General features: G+C 37.6%; 1 protein-coding gene and 1 long non-coding RNA gene across 11 annotated transcripts in view; one reads left to right on the top strand and one right to left on the bottom strand.

Moving 5' to 3' along the window:
* The window catches only part of TTLL7 (tubulin tyrosine ligase like 7), a 62,902-nt gene extending 45,563 nt beyond the window's left edge, over positions 1 to 17,339 (top strand). For 6 of the 10 annotated variants that reach the window (XM_064663906.1, XM_064663908.1, XM_064663904.1 and 3 more), the window contains 7 exons: positions 346 to 626; positions 1,880 to 1,954; positions 3,462 to 3,596; positions 4,367 to 4,447; positions 8,179 to 8,339; positions 11,888 to 12,061; positions 15,430 to 17,339. In XM_064663906.1, the coding sequence (XP_064519976.1) occupies positions 346 to 626; positions 1,880 to 1,954; positions 3,462 to 3,596; positions 4,367 to 4,447; positions 8,179 to 8,339; positions 11,888 to 12,061; positions 15,430 to 15,550 (1,028 nt within the window). In that variant the 3' untranslated portion in view covers positions 15,551 to 17,339. Of the gene's footprint in view, positions 1 to 345; positions 627 to 1,879; positions 1,955 to 3,461; positions 3,597 to 4,366; positions 4,448 to 8,178; positions 8,340 to 11,887; positions 12,062 to 12,384; positions 12,504 to 15,429 lie in introns of all 10 variants that reach the window. The other 4 variants (XM_064663910.1, XM_064663912.1, XM_064663911.1 and 1 more) reach the window with 4 other exon arrangements.
* Positions 8,784 to 18,245, bottom strand: LOC135418498 (uncharacterized). The gene is made up of 3 exons (XR_010432480.1): positions 17,892 to 18,245; positions 12,661 to 12,749; positions 8,784 to 8,994 (listed from the first exon to the last, which is right to left on the bottom strand). It is a non-coding gene; the product is annotated as an uncharacterized LOC135418498 (long non-coding RNA).
* Positions 18,246 to 18,350: the final 105 nt, after the last annotated feature.

Raw genomic sequence — 18,350 nt, 5'->3', positions numbered from 1 at the left:
CCATATTCTTACGGTCAGGAAGTCACACTCAGTAGTCACATACTTTTTGACCCACAGGGCACATGCCCTCTCTAATAAATCTTATGGATGTTATAGAGGACTGGAGTCTACTTGATTAAAGCTGAATATGGGGAAGAAATAAATCTTCTTATAGAGTGTGGAAATGATGTCTTATTAGGGGATCTGACATGAGCGAGTGCTACATTTATCGTTGTTATTCATCATACAGGGTAGTACAACATATGTTCACACGTGTTGATCATGTATGTTATTAGTTACAAAGACTGAAAAATGGGCATTAAGAGAATAGTAAGTAATTAGTTCACTCATTTAATTTGTCTGCAGGGAGAATGAACTGGAAAGCCTCCAATAAAGCTGTCAAATGTCCATCGTACTCGTCCCCCACGTCCTGCCCAGGCCCCATGAGGCGCTCAGTGAGCTGCCCTCGCTCCATCTCGGTGCTCACTGTGCAGCCCCAGGCAGCTGAGCCACGGCCCTGCTCAGCCAAAGCCCCTCTGCAGCTGCAGAGAGCAGCCTCAGTGAACAGGTCTCACTCCTTGAACCGCAGCCCATCCTCGGCCAGAGTCTCTCACACAGCCTCCTTGGGGACTGGGAGCTCTCCAGGGGTGAGTTAACACAGCAGTTGCATTCAAAATGTCTTCCATTTCTCCAAAACTCAAGAAACACATTACTAATTTTCACCATGTCAGAAAGCCTAAGGTTATTTTGACAGATGCTTGGGAATGTAGATCTCCAGACCTGTCTGTGACTCAGGGTGAGTGCTAACTGTAATGTTTCAGGGTTCCTGGTGCAGCAATAGAGAGGTTACATTTTGTGAGAATGGAAGCCTGAAGAGTTTTTGTGAATGGGCAGCCTTCTCTACTAAACTAAATAGGTTTTTGAAGATAGAAAGGGTCATTACCTCTCTCAAAAATTTTCTGTGATTTGTTTGGGGGCTTCTGGTTCTGAAATAAGGATGCACCTGCCTTCAAAATCTTTACAGTAACAAAAATAGATCAATATTCCAAACCCAGTGTATACTCCAAGGGTAAATACATTGTACCAAAATAAAACATTAGTAAGACTTTGTATAGGTGTCCGTTGTAGAAGAAGGTGTAAATAATTTTCAACCTGTACTTGTTTTATGTATGCTATACCACTGCAGTAGAGCTCTACTTCCACAGTGAACAATTGAAAATTTATGTAGTGCTTGTTGTCTTCAGGATTTGCCACTGCAATAACTGCAAGTCATTTTCTTTCTTTAAAAGGGAAGATAAAAGCTTCCTTCATTTTGAAGCCTCTCCTTGAGACAGATAAGCAACTAGACTGAATAATTAATAATCAGATTAAACACTTTTAGGTGTTTAGAATTTGTGTGGTTAGTTATAATTTCACAATGTACTTTGAACCATATATATTTTTCCATTTTGTTACCAGCCTGTCATCCTCTTTGGCATCTCCTTCCCAGCCCAGGCCTTTGTGCTGTTGTTTGCATGGTGGAGCACACATTCCCTTCCCCAGGCAGCGTTGGTGGGGCTCAGGCCAGGCTCACACTGCACTGCATGTGGTGCCATTGCCATTCCTGCTTTGATGCCTGACCTATATATTCCATCACCCACATCATTCACTGCAGATGGGGCAAAACAAATTGGCACTTTTAACCCATATTTGCAGCCTTTCTGTATTGTGGTGAGCTTTGATTATGAGAAATCCTTTTGTAATGCTAATTAACTTGCTTCACAGTATTTACTATCTTTAATCATCATTTTTATCCAGTAGAACACTCATTGTCTGTTTTGCCTGTGAGGCTTTGTCTAAATGATGAAAAAGGATCCTGTTAAAATTGTGTGCTGACATCTTGTGAAATACTCCTTAACAGAGTTTTCCATCTCTAAAGTCAGTTAATAGAATTGGAAAGACATTAAGATTGTGTCTTCACAACAAGGCGCCGAAGGTATTTTTTATCGCCTTAGCTATCTCGAGTTTAAAAGTACCCTTTTATCATCGTGATGGACTCGCAGAGCTTAATGAGACAGGGCTAATATAGATTTTTCTACTCACATTAACTTTATATCAAATATAAATTACCGAAAGATTAAGAACAGTCTCTTACCATCTGACATTAAAAATGGGCTACTTGCTTAAATTAACATTAGTAAGAAACTATACTCTCTTTTTCATTGAGAAAGCTCCACCACAGAAATGATCTTGATATGCAGAACAATTACACTGGGTGATAGAGCTTAGGTCACACTTCCTAAAAATAATGTTAATAAAATTACTTACAGAATGGATAAGAACTACTCATAATTTAGCACCGTATTCTGAATGGAACTCTCTTCATAATTATTTTTGCAACTAAGAATAATATAATATATATTACTGCTAGAATAAAATTAAAATTGATAAACTGTGATTTCCTAAAAAGAAATCATTTGTGCATGATAAAGTGTTAGTTTATCTATCTTTTGGGCAAAAAAAGAGCAGTACATTGCCATTTTCTGGAGGCTGCTGAGATCCAAATGTTCTAAAGATATGGAAACAAAGTTTAGAATAAGCCATTTACAGTTGGAAATTACAGATGTTATTACAGCAGTTCTAAACAATTTGGAACTATTTGCTATCCTATTTCAGCCACATTAATATGTATCAAATAGCAGGGTATTTTTTTGTACTTGGAAGTATTTACACGTCGCTTAGAGCAAAAATATCCTTAAGTATTGTATTTTCATAAGATACAAAGATTTAGAAATGCCTAAAAATTTTGAATTTCATCTTGAAAAAAATTAAAATGCAAAAGTATGTTAAAGTAAAGAAAGAGGATCAGAAATACTTCTACATAGTATCTTCTGTTTTAAAGAAAACCCTCGAAGCCTCTAGAGAAGGTCTTTTACAGACACTTAGGGGTTCTGATCAGTGGTGGTATAAAAAGCACTGACATTTTAAACAAAATTCTGGACAACTGAAGACACTGTCAGAGCCCTGACTGACCAGAACTGCAGCAAAGTGTCCTTACTTTTTAATGCTTCCTGAAATCTTGGCTTAATGATATATTGCCAGTTTCTGTTCAACTGCTGAAGTGAAGAACTGAAAGGAGGATTTTTGTGACTAATACTATTTTTCATAATGCTGAATTTGAATTCAAAGTCTGTTATCTAAATTTCAAATTTATACTTAAATTGTGTGCACCATAAATATTGAATATATATTTGTGTATTCTGTTTCAAACAAACTTACATTTGAACTGTTTTTCTTGAATTTCTTGACAACTCTAAGTAATGGTGATGCATTAATGTACAAGACATGTGTGTGTATTAGTTATATCTTAGATAATATGTCTATAAATTTAAAGAATATATTTTATATCACCCTATTTATAATTTTTTTTTCAAGCAAACATCTTTATAATGTGATTTAATGACACTCTTGAAATTTTTCCTCTGCTTCATATTGGTTTTTAGAGTGAGTCTTTGCTGCAACAGAAAACAAAAGAGCAAGAAGTTGCTTTGACAAAAGAGACTCTTCTCCTTATCAATGACATGAGAATCAAGTTCCCAGGAAAAACAGATGAAGAATCTGAATTAATTATAGAAGATGTGAGTATCTATAAATAAGAAAAAAGAACAGGCTAGACACTGTTTAGACCACTGAAATGAAGCAAAGTAAAAAGCTCAACCCATGATTCTTGAGCTCCTTCGGCCTTTAACCTTCCAAAACTCAGGATAATTCAGAAGAGTTTGGAAGTTTGGAGCTTTGCATACTTTCTGACTTTAAAAAAGCAGCACTGAAAGCATTCCTATGTCCTTATAAAATATGTGAGAAACAATCAGGAAGGTTAGGAAAATTCAATTTTTCATTGTGGAGAAAGTTAAAACTTTTAAGTAAGGCAAGAAGAATGTCACAATTAATATTTCATCTGATTTTGTTAGAACAGATCCTGTCGTGTTTAATTGGCTCTCAGATGTGCACAGCAGAGCACTCAGAATGGGATCTGCAAGGCACACTGGAGTTTGCTGCTCAGAAGGAACAGCACTCACACACTTTTTGGCTCTTCTGGTCTACCAGCTTAGCCTTTCTCACATCCAGCACAGTCCTGAGCCTCGCAGTTTATCAAAGACATGAAGCAGTGCCCAACTAAAGGTCAATTAAAACCCAATATTAAGATATATAAGCAGAAATTGCACGTCTTTGCAAACGTTCCCCCCCCCTAAATCTACAAATATTTTTCTATTTGTTTTAGAGAAAACTTCTCACAGTGGTCTTTTAGAGGCTCCCAATTTTAAGCATTAGGAATGCTCATGAACGAAACACCAGCTTTCAGTTGGGCTTTTTGTATTTTTTATCTTGTGTTTTACAATGATTACAGATTATGGATAATTGGAAGTATCATAAACCAAAAGTGTCATCCTATTGGTTGGTAAGACTGGATCCAACAAAGCAACGAAAAGTAAGTGACATATTTCATTTGCTGAAGGTCAACTGAACTAGATGCACAGCAGTGTTTCTACTGGTGTTCAGCAGTACCTGGGAGTGACCTGAGATGCTGAAATCCTGGCTATTGATACTAACAGATGTATGAATTAATTCTATTGTAGGAAATCATCTTGCTCCATATTTGGAGAAGCATGATTATCCTGGATTATAATTTAAAAACCAATTTCTTAAAAACTTAATCTGCTGAAAGAAAAGGAAACAAATAAATGATTAGTAGCTTAAATACCTAATTTTATCTAACATTCTTAGAAGTGTATTGACTCAGCAGGTTTGATTCATAAGGGTTAAACAAGTCAGCAGTTTCAGACCAAGAATGTGAAAACTCCATCAGAGTTAGTGATGTTGCACTTGGTTATTTGAGTTTTTGACCCACAGTATTAGAATAGATTATACTGAATAAAAAATGGACCTGCCAAGCAAAGAATTTTCTCCTTTAAGCATTATTTCAGAAAGCCCCCAATAAAGGGAGGTTCTGCCCTTTATTTGACTGGCAGTCCTGTTAAACCAGGGGTACATGTAGGATCAGGATGACACACATTGATCCAGGTTGTTACTCACAAAAACCGCACAACCAGAAACAGGGACTTTTTGCTCTTCTTGTGAGGATATCTTTTACAACTTAGGAGACTTGTCATTCCTGAAGCACTAGCGAGCCCTTCATCTTTGCTGTCACTGGAAATGATTTGCCTTTTTTTTAACTGCTTTTAACCTCAATCCCTTCAAGCAATCAGATAGTTATTCTTGGAAGGGTAGTTTATAAAAGCGGATTAACTTTGACAATGACATTGCAGCTGAGGACTGCCAAATGTCTTTTGTTGATTTGAAAGAAGTATGTTTAATATTCCAATGAGGTGGGTGAAGGAGAAGTGAGCACAAGGTGGGGAATATTTATGCATGTAAGGAATCTGTCTCAAAGGTACCTTTCCACAACTTTGTGAAATACAAACCAGAATCTCAGTCCCCTTCACTATGCTTACTGGGAAATTCTAACACACAAAAAGAAAATATCTGGGCAATGTACTAGATTTCACAGTGTTCATCCCTGACAGCTGTATTTGCTTAACAATTATTGAGCATGGTGTAGAAAAATTAAACTTCTGCTCATATTCTTAGTGTGTAATATTCAAGAATTACAGCACAAGAACAGGAGGCATTCAGAAGCAAGCTCAGAGTAAACCAATGCAATCAAAGCATGCTAAAAAGAAATTTAACCTCTAAGACTTTCAAGAAAAAGAGACTTCTGGGGGGGGGAGTTATGACTGCTTCATGTTCTATTACTTTACATAATTTCTTTAGAAGTGTTTTGATGCTTACCAGAGGGTTTTGAATATGCTCTTTCATAACATCTTGTTCCGTTACACCCAGATAATTGCTTTTGTTAAAGTAAATGTTGTAAATTAAAGTAAACAGAAAGATGAAGGCAAGCTAGGGAAATTAACTTAGAAAAGTGAAGATGTAGGTTTTGTGACATTCCAGCCCTTGTGCAATGCCTTGTCTCTTTTCCTAAATGGATGATTGAGGCCATGTTTGCAAATTAAGGACAATTAACTGGTACATTTCCTGCTCTGGCATATTGACAAAGAAAAGTAATTTTTTTTCCAGAGTACCTGGCAGTCTGTGGCTTGCTCTAAGATACCCAGTTTTCTTCAACTCCAGGTGCTAAAGTAAAAGAAAAAGCTCTACATTGGCATCACTGTTCTTAGCTCATGTCTGTTGGACTAGTGATAGAGGCTATCCAGGGTGGAATTGTTCTGTTCCACCCAGACAGGTAAATTACCACGAGGCAGTGCAACATTGCAAAGAAATATATGGTTGATCCTTACGTAATTTAGGGACTTAGTTAGTTCAAATGGGTGGATACAACCACAGATACCTGCCATTTGTGTGGGAAAGCCTCAGACAGGTGAGACACAAGGAAAGGTGCTTGAGAAGCATGAAGACAACAGGCTAATGCTCCTAAGGAAGTGTCTGAAAGTCTGGACCCATTCCTCAGGCATGGGGCAATCCAAAACCTGGGTTTAGCTCCTGCTGTCACAAAAAAAGATAAGCATCCTTAGGTTATAATTTCTTCCTCTTTGCATCTCACTCTTTGGGAGGAGGAGACTATGGCTGTGAATTTTAGTGGGCTAGACACCTGCATGCATAAAGATTCCCAACAGAGATGACAGTATTGTATTTGCATTGGATTATTATGTGCATGGATTAAGTGCAAGACCTATGCATGCAAACTAATTCTGGTCTTCAAAAAGAGCTTAAGTAACATGGAAACCCCATATTTCATCAAGGCTGACATTATTAGGTATCTATAGATTTTCTGCCCATTAAGCACTGCTACACAGCTTCCTTGTGCTATTGCAAGCATTTTATTTATTTATGCTTTGTTTCCTTCATGGTGTCCTATCAGGCTATTTATAAACAAGTTTGTTATGCAGAACCAAAAAATTGCAATTCTACACCGTGCTTCCATACTTTACTGTTCTACTAAATCTCTTTCACCTTTTGAGAGACCATGTGAATCAGTTTGTCATCCATAACTGAAAGTTTCCTGGGAAAGCGTTGTACTTTCTCATTTACAAAATCCTGTATCAAATCAATAAATACCTCCATCTGTTCACCACTCACTCGAGTCTGACTGGCTTTTGGAAGATGCTGTCAGGCAAAAGAGGCAGAGAGGCTGTTTCCTTTAGAGGAAATGATGTTGATTTAACTGACTTTTTGTTACATGCACCGCAGACTTTTCTGTAGGACAGATGTGACACTGTTCCGAGTGCCAGTGTCAGGCCCAAACACTACTTTGGGCACAAAACCAGTTAGATGCTGTCAGTAAGTCTGGGAATAGTCAGAATCCAGGACACTCTGGAACCTGTTTTTCTCCAGGGGTTGTGAAGGGAGCATAGGGGCCCGACTTCAGAGAACATGCAGATATTTCACAGCAGGCAAGGTGAGTCCCAGCTCCCTCCCACAGCCCAGTTCAGTCCCGTGGGACGTGCAGAGTGTGTCCAGAGGAGTGCTGAGCTGGGGGTGCAGCTGCCTCGGTGTCTGGGCTGTACAGAATGCAGCTCAGCTCTCCTCCCACATCTGCCTGTACTTACATTTCAAGGTAGTCTGTGTAGAATAAATCCGTGACATTTCTATAAATGTGCCTATTTTAAATATCTTGCTGATCATTTTCTCACTTATGGATTTTACTGCACTATCTCCTGCCAGGTAAACTAATATGGTTTGATCCAGAGTAACACTGAGCAGTTTGTAGCTCTTCAGGCCATTTTAGTTCTTTGTAAAATAGATGATATTTTAAAAGGGGTGAGAAAAGAAGATATATAATATTTGGGTTGTTAGTTAAGTTGCTTCTGGTCTGTAATTGTGTCCATTTTGTTTCTTTTTAAACTCTTTTTGTCATTGAAATGAACTAGTATTGAACAGACTGAAAAAAATAGAAATGAACTTTTCTCTAATAAAAATAAAATATTTTGATTTGGCTTTGCAAAATGTTATTGACAGAAAAAGCGTATAATAAAAGTTTGCTGATGAATGCACAGAAATGAAACACAGACATCTGTGGGAATTTATAGCTGTGCAGTCATCTCTGTGTGTGTGTGTGTGTGTGCAGTCAGTCAGCCATCAGCTGGGTTTCGGTTCTGCAATATGCCTTTGCTTTAATTTACCTGGAATACTCTTTGCTAGGTTTTGGATATAGTCAGGACAGGTGTTCGTGCAGTTCTACAGCACGTGTGGAAGGCTCCAGACGTGGAAAGTTTGCATCTCTACCGCCTGTTTAACCGGGTGTTCAATCGCTTGCTTTGGAGCCGTGGCCAGGGCCTGTGGAACTGCTTCTGTAATTCAGGGTAAGCCCAGTTTTCTTGTCTTAGCCTTCTTCATAACTTCAACATTACAACCAATGCTGGCATACTTTGTTGCTGATTTTTATTCAAGAGAATACTGTAATACAGTGAACTTGTTTTAAAGATATAGTATAATTAAATCTAATAATCTAGGCCAACCTTTTCAGAAGTGGAATCCAGTATTTAGTTATGTATTTACAAATATAATAATCTAGGGAAAATAATCTAATTTTCAAAATATATGAGCCTTAAATCAACTCTTCTATGGGATGGTGCATGATTTTCAGGCCAGGCCACTGTGTCCAACGTGGACTTGCCATCAACAGAAATCACTGTCACATCTGTTTGAGCTCCAGACTTAGAAGGGAAGAATTCAGTCACAAGTGCATCTGACACCTCATGCCAAATGCAATGTCACTTCTGTGGTTTACAAATAATGAGTTCAAATTTCTGTGCTTGATTACATTTACTGTTTCCCATACTGGTGGAAGCCTAAGCATATGCAGAATATGAAATGTTCTCACTGAGGTAAGAGTCTTTGAGCCAGCAGAAGAGTTCAAGGGAGACTAGGATTTTTTGTTCATGCAGAACAAGACTCAGCTGACTCCAAGGTGGAGCTATTCTTTGGCAAAGATCCAGTTCCTTGTAGGAGGAGTTGCTATGTAAAAGATTAAAAAAAAAAAAGTCAAAGTAATATACAAATATCCAGCATGGGTAGAGATCACTCTGCATGTACTGCACTTAGTACCTAATTGGTGGAAGGAAACAAAAAGGCCCTTTGTACCTTGCCAGTCTGTTGTTTATTCAGTTGAAGCACCTTCTGGCCATGGAACACACGGCTGAGAACTCCTGACAGCACCTCTGCAGCACAGAGGCCAATTCTCATCACTGCCCTGCTGTACCAGCTTAAAGAACAGACTGGGATAAACACAGGGCATGTGTAGAAGTTGGGAAAACATCTTGGGAAGGGGTATTAATGTGCTGATTCAGAAACAGCATGACTATATGAAAATATATTAAGCAATGCAGTATGTTAACTATTCATAAGATATATGTCTTGGGAGAAGACAGGAGCTAATAGCCTTAAGGTTTCCTCTTGATCATTAGATCTCTGCTTGCTATGTGCTATTTTAGTAAAAAGAATGAAAAATGAAAATCTCAGGGGAAAAAAAAGGGATGTAGATGGTTTCATAAAGCTACGTTTGTTTTACTGTATAATAAACAATTAAAACTAATAAGACAAATTGTTGACTTCAGATGGTTAGAAAAAGACTAACACATAATTGACCATATTGAACATAATTGACCATATTGCACAATCAAGTGTACTAGTCTTTATTTGATCTGGTGAGGACTCCATGATTTCTTACTAATATATGGAAACTAAAGTTACAGCACAACAAATGAAGCTTTCTTAGGAAACAGTACTCTGATCCCTGTTGACTGCAGTATACTGGAGAATAAACTGAATCTGTGTAGCACATGGAGGAGGTTGCACAGGCCCATTTCTGTGAAAGCCCATTACAAGTCCCATGTATGTGTCCAAATGTCAGCCTTTGTTATCAGGGTAACAGGACAGCACTCTGTTCATAGTCAGCCACAGTTACAGCAGGCCACATATTAGTTTTCACTGAAAAAATTCCTCTTAACTGTAGGAAAGGAAAGGTATCACAGACTTTAAAATCCAGAAGTTAAGGAATTTATCAGGAGAGTTTCTTCTACAGGATTTCTGAGGTTTATGGATTGAATTATAATATAATTATGTGTAGCACTGTGAATCTGTTGAATGAATGTAATACTTAGAACTTCATCTTGGTACTTTCTACCAACCATCACATGATTTCATGAGGAAAGATGAAGACAATGGATTAATTTCCAGATAAAAATACATGTGGAAAGTTCCCTTGAACTTGAATTGAGAAAAATATATTAAAGAAAATAGTAGCTGTTCAAGTAGTACTGTGATGCAATGATCTTAGAGGTCATTTCCAACCTAAATGATTCTCTGATTATTCAGTTTGTGAAATTAATCAGTTTGTATCTATTATATATGTATTATAGATTATTATATTTGTAACAAACAATACTTCTTAATTAATTGTATGAATAAAAATTAAGGAGAAATGCTTGCATCACTTGAAAATTATGTTTGCAATGAAAATTCTGTAGGACTGAACAGTTTCAGCTGGAACGTGTCATCTGGAGGAGCCAGGCTGACAAATCACTTAGCTATACATACAGCTTATCTTTTAGTCATTAATGGTCAAAGCCAACCTAATCATAGAATCACAGAATGTTAAGGGGTTGGCATGGACCCTATAGATCACCCTGCCATGGGCAGGGATGCTCCCACTAGACCAGGTTGCTCAAGGCCTTATCCAACACTGCCAGGGTTGGGGCATCCACAGTGTCCCTGGGCAACTTGTGCCAGTGTCTCACCACCCTGACAGTGAAACACAAGCTCATTTAAAAAATCTAATTAGGCAGCAGTAAGCTTGCTGGTTCTTTGACATTGCCTTGAGGACAAACTTTCTACACCAGCATTGTTACTGCTGATCTCCATGGACAAGGTTAAATCATCTTAGATGCTATGTTGAGGCCAGATGCAGGAAATTTTCCTCACTCTGTAAAGTGCTTCTTTCATACACAAACAAAAAACCTCAAGCTTACAAACTATCTGTGCTGCTGGATAAGAATTTGACCAAAAAAAAGTCTTTACAGGGACCATGTTGCCTTTTAAATCAGATGGAATGACCTGTAATTTGGTCAGAATTTTGCACAAACAGGAGTGTTGAGGTGTATGCAAAAAACCATTGTAGTCTTCTGTGCTAAAACATACCTGCTTTATGTTAGTGTGGTAGGACTTGGTGGCTTTCTTTTCAAAGACAAATGTCTTTTTAAGAAAACAAAAGGAATGTTTCTATAGATGTGCTTTTCAAGTTGCACTTAATTGTAGCAGACCAACCCCATATGACCAGATGAAATAATAAGTAGTATTTAACTGAGAAAACCAAGAGACTCTCCTCGTATGATTTTTTTTTTATAAGGAAGCAGAGCATGTACTAATCTCCTGTAAATGAATTTTGTGTTTGTTTCTTAGTGTCATGCCCTTAAAAAAAAGAGTATTATTATGCTGTGAAGACATTTAGAAATAATTTGTTACTTTTATTAATTCCTTTAATATCACATTTGCATTCAGGTGGTAACCTGTTAAAAAGTGTTTTTTGTTATTCCTGTTGTAAGAAACATAGACAATTATGTGACAGTAAATGTTTATCTGCTAAACGTAAGTAATGGTTCTATAAACACTTAAGGGAACAAACCAAGTGAAAAATGGCAGTGGACATTTCCCATATGAAGATTAACTTCTTAATTTGTGTTTTGGACTCAGCATTTGCCAGTATTTGTGTTACATTGTACACAGTTTTCCTGTACGCAGGCAAGGTCATGCTTTTCTTGTTCCTCTGCTGTTAAATCTCATATAAAGCAATAAAGCTCTTAGATTGCAATTTGTGACAGAAAACATGAGTTTGTGTCTTTCTCCACAACAGGAGCTCTTGGGAAACCATGTTCAGTAAAAGCACAGAGGTGGTGACTCCTGAGCAACTGCAGTGTTGCCAACGAATAGTACAGCTCTGTAAACGCTGCCTGCTGGTAGTTTACAAATACTCATCAGATTCAAGAGGATCCCCAACTGGGATCAGGCACCACTGGGATGATACAAGGTATAAATTTGAATATTATAAGTGTAATGGATAGTATTGGAACAGGTTTCAGTCTGTGTTGCTACCACTCCACTTTTCTTTAAGCCTGCTTCGCTCTGTATTTAAGGAAAAAAAAAGCCAACTCCCCAACATTTCCCTTGCTCCTGGGTTTCAGTCATTCCAACCTCAGCAGCCCACTTCTGAAGTGCTACCAAAGGAAGACTCGATACACAGATCTTGTGTGAAAGTGCACTTATTGAACTCCTGATTGCCCACTGCCTAATTAGCTGCAGCAAAGGCTTGCCATAAAGTGAACTGAAAATTTCCTTTCTTCCCCTTCTCAGATCCCTCAAAGTCACTGTTTCCAGATTTGCATTCCTAGAGGTATCCTAACATGTCAGACACTTGTGGCTCCACATTCGCAGTGGGATGCTGTAGGGGCACAGCGCCAGCCCAGGGTCAGGTAAGTGCCATCTCATTTACTGTATTGCACAGGTTTGCAAAGTTCATTTCCAAAACCTAGAGGCCGAAAGTTTTATTATTTCATCTTACACAGCATAAATGTATTTTCAAACCTTGCAAAACAGCATCATATAGTAAAAGAACTATTTGGCACTTACCCGATTCTCCAGTGGCTGGTTTAGTTCTCCAACTGGATACAGCAGGGATTATAATACTGTCAGTACAGGGATTACTGGAAATGCTCCAACTGTGGGAGTCAGTGATTTGGGATTAAACAGTCATAGGTGGAGAATTAAATATCAGTTTCAAATTACTTAGGTTCCAAATTCTATCCATAATGGCAATTTTAATTATTGTGTATATAAACTTACAAATGCTTTGTTTATATTTCATAGAAGGGCTTTATGAGTTAAACATTATGTGAAAAGCAAACTTTTGATATATTATCTGTTAAACTTATTTTATGACTTAATTGCTTACTTGATATAGCTCAGATTAGTTATTTGATACACTGAACCCATTTGTTATTGACATGTGGATCTTAAGACACTCTAACTTAATGTAAAACCAATCAGAAACTGAATTTGTTTGGTCACAGCAAAAGTAGAAGTATGTTAGCCACAAACCAAATCATATTCAATATTACCATCTACTCAGCTATAGCAGGAGTATGGTAAAGTCATTTGGATTAGCTAAGACTAGAAAATCTTCAACCTCGAAGTTTTTATTGCTTTTACTGTTAATGCTGCAGAAAATTTTACATCATGACCAACCACAAACTATTCCAACTGCTCAGATGAATGTGCTGCAGCTAACAGCCTTGCATTTGGAAAGCAGTGAAAGGAATGGTCCAAGAGAACTCTCTCATCTCCAGTTTCTGTGTTTCTTTGGATGCTTGAAGGGAATTTATTCATAAATTTCACAGGGTAGAGGAATTTAAGCCCTTTTTATACGAAGTATCAGTAATGGAGTGTCATGACAACTCTGATTGATCTAAGTTACAGTTTTTATATGTCTCCACAAATGTTTCATCTATAGCTGAGTACAACAATCTGCTATGTAACTGATATTCTGAATTTGTGAAATGAAGGATACATATGGAAATAAATGCTTTTACCTGGTATGGTCCACAATTGTAAGGTAATGAAATATTTTTCTAGAAATGGGAAAACCACAATACTATTTCACTTAGGTTTCTGTTTTTAATGAATCTGCACTATTAATAATAGTTTTCTTGACTCGCCATAAAATTGTATGGGGCAAGAAAAGATCAGAGTATAATTCAATAAATGTATGGGAAGTAAATTTTTTCAAGACTTTAAAAAATTTAATTTGAAGAACTTCGTTTTTTCTGAGCACTAACCAATTTTTTATTTTGCCTGTGATTAAGAAAGAAAGTATGTGAAACTAAAGCTTTCAAATATTACACATAGGTACCTCTTTAGCTGAGAAAATTTATTTGTATAGGGAGAGGGAAAAAGATAATGAAAGCTGAGAACAAATTAAATTTATTCTGAATCCTATCTCCTAACTGTAAATCCACTGTATGTCATGAAGAATACAATGCTCCTGAATAAGAGCATTGAAATGTTTATTAATGACACTTTTTTCATCAAAAAATTAAAAGTGTAAATAAAACAATGGAAGAGCTCAAAAAATATGCCAAAATCTCTTAAAAATTAGCTAAAATCAAGCTGTATAAAAAGTCAGACTTTAATATTTATATAAATTCACCTGTGTTGTCAAATTAAAAAAAAAACCAGAACATCTGCTGCTAGGTCCTTACATGTTGCTAAGTGATCTTATCTATTACATGGCAAGTAACCCTGGGGAGTATCAGAGGTTTTTACTGTATCATCAGGCAAAGGCAGGACTCGGGCTGGTGACAGTGAACTGTCAAGCTCAACAGCAACCCATTCCAAATCTGACTTTAGTTTTTTGCAAATTGTTTAAAAATATATTGGTGATAATATTTTATAATAAAACTTTTTCTCAAGCTTAAGCAAACCTCCTGTGTCCATTTGCTCTGTACAGTCTCCTGCTGACACTGTGGTGCTGTTTCTGTCCATGTGATCAGTCTTTTAACTCATTCATCATTAGCCCATATGATTCACTAGAGCTGTACAACAATTTTTAAGCAGTGATTTATACAATTTGTTGTGTTAATCCTTCCTAACGTTGACATAATTAAATGTGAAATTCTAATTTAGTATGGATGTTATTTTTGCACACTTAACTGTGCTCATTTACTGATTTCTACAATTAGGTAATTATACCATGAAAAGATTTAAGAATTAATATTAGGCATAGGATCAACTGTTGTTTGTAGTATTATATGAAATACAAGCTATACAGTTGCCTGAATTTAAAAGATAAATAGTCGCTGACGTGAATTACAAGGTGTAGCATTATTTCTTCCTTTACAAGAGTAGTGATGATAACATGTCTATTTTTAGAGAATTAGAGCTGGAAACCAAAGCTGAAAATCTTTTTTCTTCTCTAATAAATTTTATTTTTTATGAATTAACTTTTTATTAGCTGTTTAATGCCACTTGCAGTTTTTGCCTAGTCTAAATGAAATAAATAGTACTATAATAACAAACACTATTGGTCGAAGTATTCATTTTTGGTAGTAGTGTTACACAGGGTTTCATTGTTTATTTATTAGATGGCTTGAAACATAAAGGTCTAGAAAGCTGTTTGGTCCTCATACAACATTTTGAAATTTTGCAAAGAGTTTCTCAGAGTTTAGATTCCTTTTCTGAGTTAGCTTGTGCCTATTGCCCTCCGTGTTTTATAAACAGTATTTACTGTAGCCAGCTCCTTGCATACAACAATTATAAGGTATGGTGCATAAACATTAATTCTTTTGCTCTTGAGTGTTGCTTTGTCTGTAAACTCTGCTATATTTTTCATATCCTTTCTAGGTATTTTTTGCCAGGACCTTCACTGTTCATCCTGAAATCATCCTCATCCAAACTTAGCTGCAGTTCATCTGGAATGCCTCGCCCTAACATTCTGTTCACACACAGATACAGTCACTTGTGAAGTTAAAGGAAAGTTGCTGTTTGTAAATAATAGCACCAATATTTTTTTTTCAGTTTAAAATTTGTGATGAAGCTAAATATAAACACTGTTATATATTTCCTACCATCATATTATAATAAAATTTAGCTTAAAACCTACTGTAAAAGCATAGCTTTTCTGGGAACATAATAAATCTTGTTGTTTACATACACATGTGAATGTGTAGATCTTGCTAGGTTTATAAGTAATTCCTTCCTACTAGAAATGTTATTTTTGCTGCAGAATATATAAAATGGAATTGATCTTGAAGATTCTATTACAGTATTACATTATTTTGTAAGTATAATACTTTGACTTGAAAATTATTTATTGTAAACTATATTATTTATTGTCTCAAGTGTAATTGATCCTTTAACAAGGCAGATAATTAAAAAACTCTAGTAGAACAGTAAAACTGTAACAGGCATTGAAAATAATATGATCAGTTCTTGGACATGTTTAAAATAAAAGCCAAAACTCTGTAAGCCAAACCTAAAGCAGACATATTTTTATTTCTCCTCTGAAATGACAAGATCTATTTAATGCTGCTATTTTTCTTAAAGGACATGATATAGTATCTTTTAGCCAAAGCAAAGGCATCTAGTGGACAAACAGTAAAATATCAGTTAAGCATTGACTTTCTAACTGCATTATTGTGATCAAATGGAAGCCAATGTTTGTTTCCAGATTTTTGGTCCCATTACCCATACCCTGTGCCTTTGGGTTTCCTTTGGGAGCAGGAAGTCATCTCCAGCTGCCCAAGCATGCACAGTGCACAGTTCTTCTGTTTTACTGCACAAGTGGTAAAGCAGACATTTTAGGAATTACTGCAGCTGTAATGTATTGTTTCAAACTCTACCTAATTGGTTTGTTGTAGTTTTTAGCATGCAATCCAGTACCTCCTGTGGAATGTATCCTTGCAATGGACAGTATTTTCTAGATTGCTGACATGGTTACACGTTGGAAATGTAGTTCATTGGAAAGCTCTCACTCAGATCCAGCTTCCTGGGGCTGGCTGAAGGGCACAAAAATAAAACAAGCCAGAGCAGGAACTTAGTATTAACAAGATTTGTAGCCTGAAAACATCATTCAGGTTTTGCTACATACAGCCATTCATCCCACTCAGCATTGTGTCATGTGAGCCTTATTCATTATAGAAATAATTATTAAACAAATCAGTTAATCTAGATTTAAAAATTAATTAAGTTTTTTAACTGAGTAAAGAACAGAGTAGTTATTATTTACCAAAGACTTGTGTACTTACCAATCATTTAATCCTGACATGTGTTTGTAAATTATTGATGTATTTCAGGTAAACTTAAAAAAATAATTTGGGGGCTACTTATCCTCAGGAGCAAGTATGTTAATAGTTTTTGATATCCAGCAATTTAAGACAAATTTAAGAGACTTAAGAAATTTGAGATTGAAGTTGTATGGAAATGCGTTGATTTTGTTTTTGTTTTTACTTTAGTCATAGGATATATAAAACTGGGAATTTGGCTGAGATTTTTGATGCCTGTCTGTAGTGCCTCAGCTCTACAACTGCAGAAGACTATTTGTAAACAATTAAAAAACTCTCTTGAGATTAGCCAGATAAAAGCAGTCTTTTTGTCTGGTGAAGTCTTTTTAATTTTTGTGGTAATATTAGTTCAGTAATATAACATGTTTGCATTAATTGTATATCTCTTTTGGTCCATACAGTGACTACTAAAGCCTACCCTGGTTATCTGTAAGACCTAATAAAAGCTGTAAATTTTCTCTCCTTGGAGAAGGCTTCCATTGTATTCTACTTTTGGTCATAAGGATAAGATCAGCTTCCGACCTAGCTTGCCAGACTCAAACAGAGCTTAGGTAGGACGTTCATATGTCTTTTTATTTTTCCCCCCTTTTCCTTTTTATTTTTTAAATTTCATTATGATTTCTATTCTCAAATGCCAGTGCTGGGCCAAGTCAGTCTGTACAGAACACTGTCAAAAGAAAGAGGGCTACTAACCATACCTATGCAGTATGGCCAGACTGGGGAAAAAATACATTTAGCATGTCCAAAAGTGGAACAGACAGTGGTTTATGTCTGACATTACTTAATATATTTGTATTTGTGATAACCTTTCCTGCAGTGGTCCTGTGTTCCTACTGATGTGTGAATCGATACCTTCAATGAAGGTCGTGCTCCCTTGGCTGCCCCTCAGAGCCAGCGCGTGTGGGCTGAGGGTCACTCGGGCTGCCCCTGGAGCCCAGCCCCGGGCGGGAGCATTTCCCCCTTTTCTGTGCAGAGCAGCAGCATTCCCTCTGGGATCGGAGCGCTGCTCCTGGGAAGTATTACCTGGGTCTGGCCCTGCAAGAGCTGCCGCGGTGGCACCTTCAGCCCGGTGCCCGCAGGAGTGCCCCGTCACCTGGGCCCCGCCAGCCCAGCTCTGCTGGGGAGCGACAAATTGACCCCGGGCGGAGCTGAGGGCAGCGCCCGGAGCGCCTTCGTAGTGCGAGCAGAGCTCGGGCGTGGCCCCACGTGCTGGGGAGCCGTGAGAAGGGACGGGGCGGGACAAACGTTTGCGGGGGTTGATCTTTGCCTACTTAAGGGAGGGCGGAGCTCAGGGGGTGTTGTGCAGTGCGGTGGGTCCCGGGCTCGCGGGCAGTGGTGTGTCCGAGCGGTGCCCGCGGGCCGCACGAGCGCCCCTGAGGCGGCGGGAGCTGTGAGGGGTGCGGGCCACGAGGAGCCGCCTCGTGAGGGGTCCGGGCCACGAGGAGCCGCCCCGTGAGGGGTCCGGGCCACGAGGAGCCGCCC

The sequence above is a fragment of the Pseudopipra pipra genome, chromosome 9 (genome assembly GCF_036250125.1).
Source record: "Pseudopipra pipra isolate bDixPip1 chromosome 9, bDixPip1.hap1, whole genome shotgun sequence".
NCBI lineage: Eukaryota > Metazoa > Chordata > Aves > Passeriformes > Pipridae > Pseudopipra > Pseudopipra pipra.
Note: the sequence above shows the minus strand (reverse complement) of the source record. Positions and strands in the feature narration are given on the sequence as shown.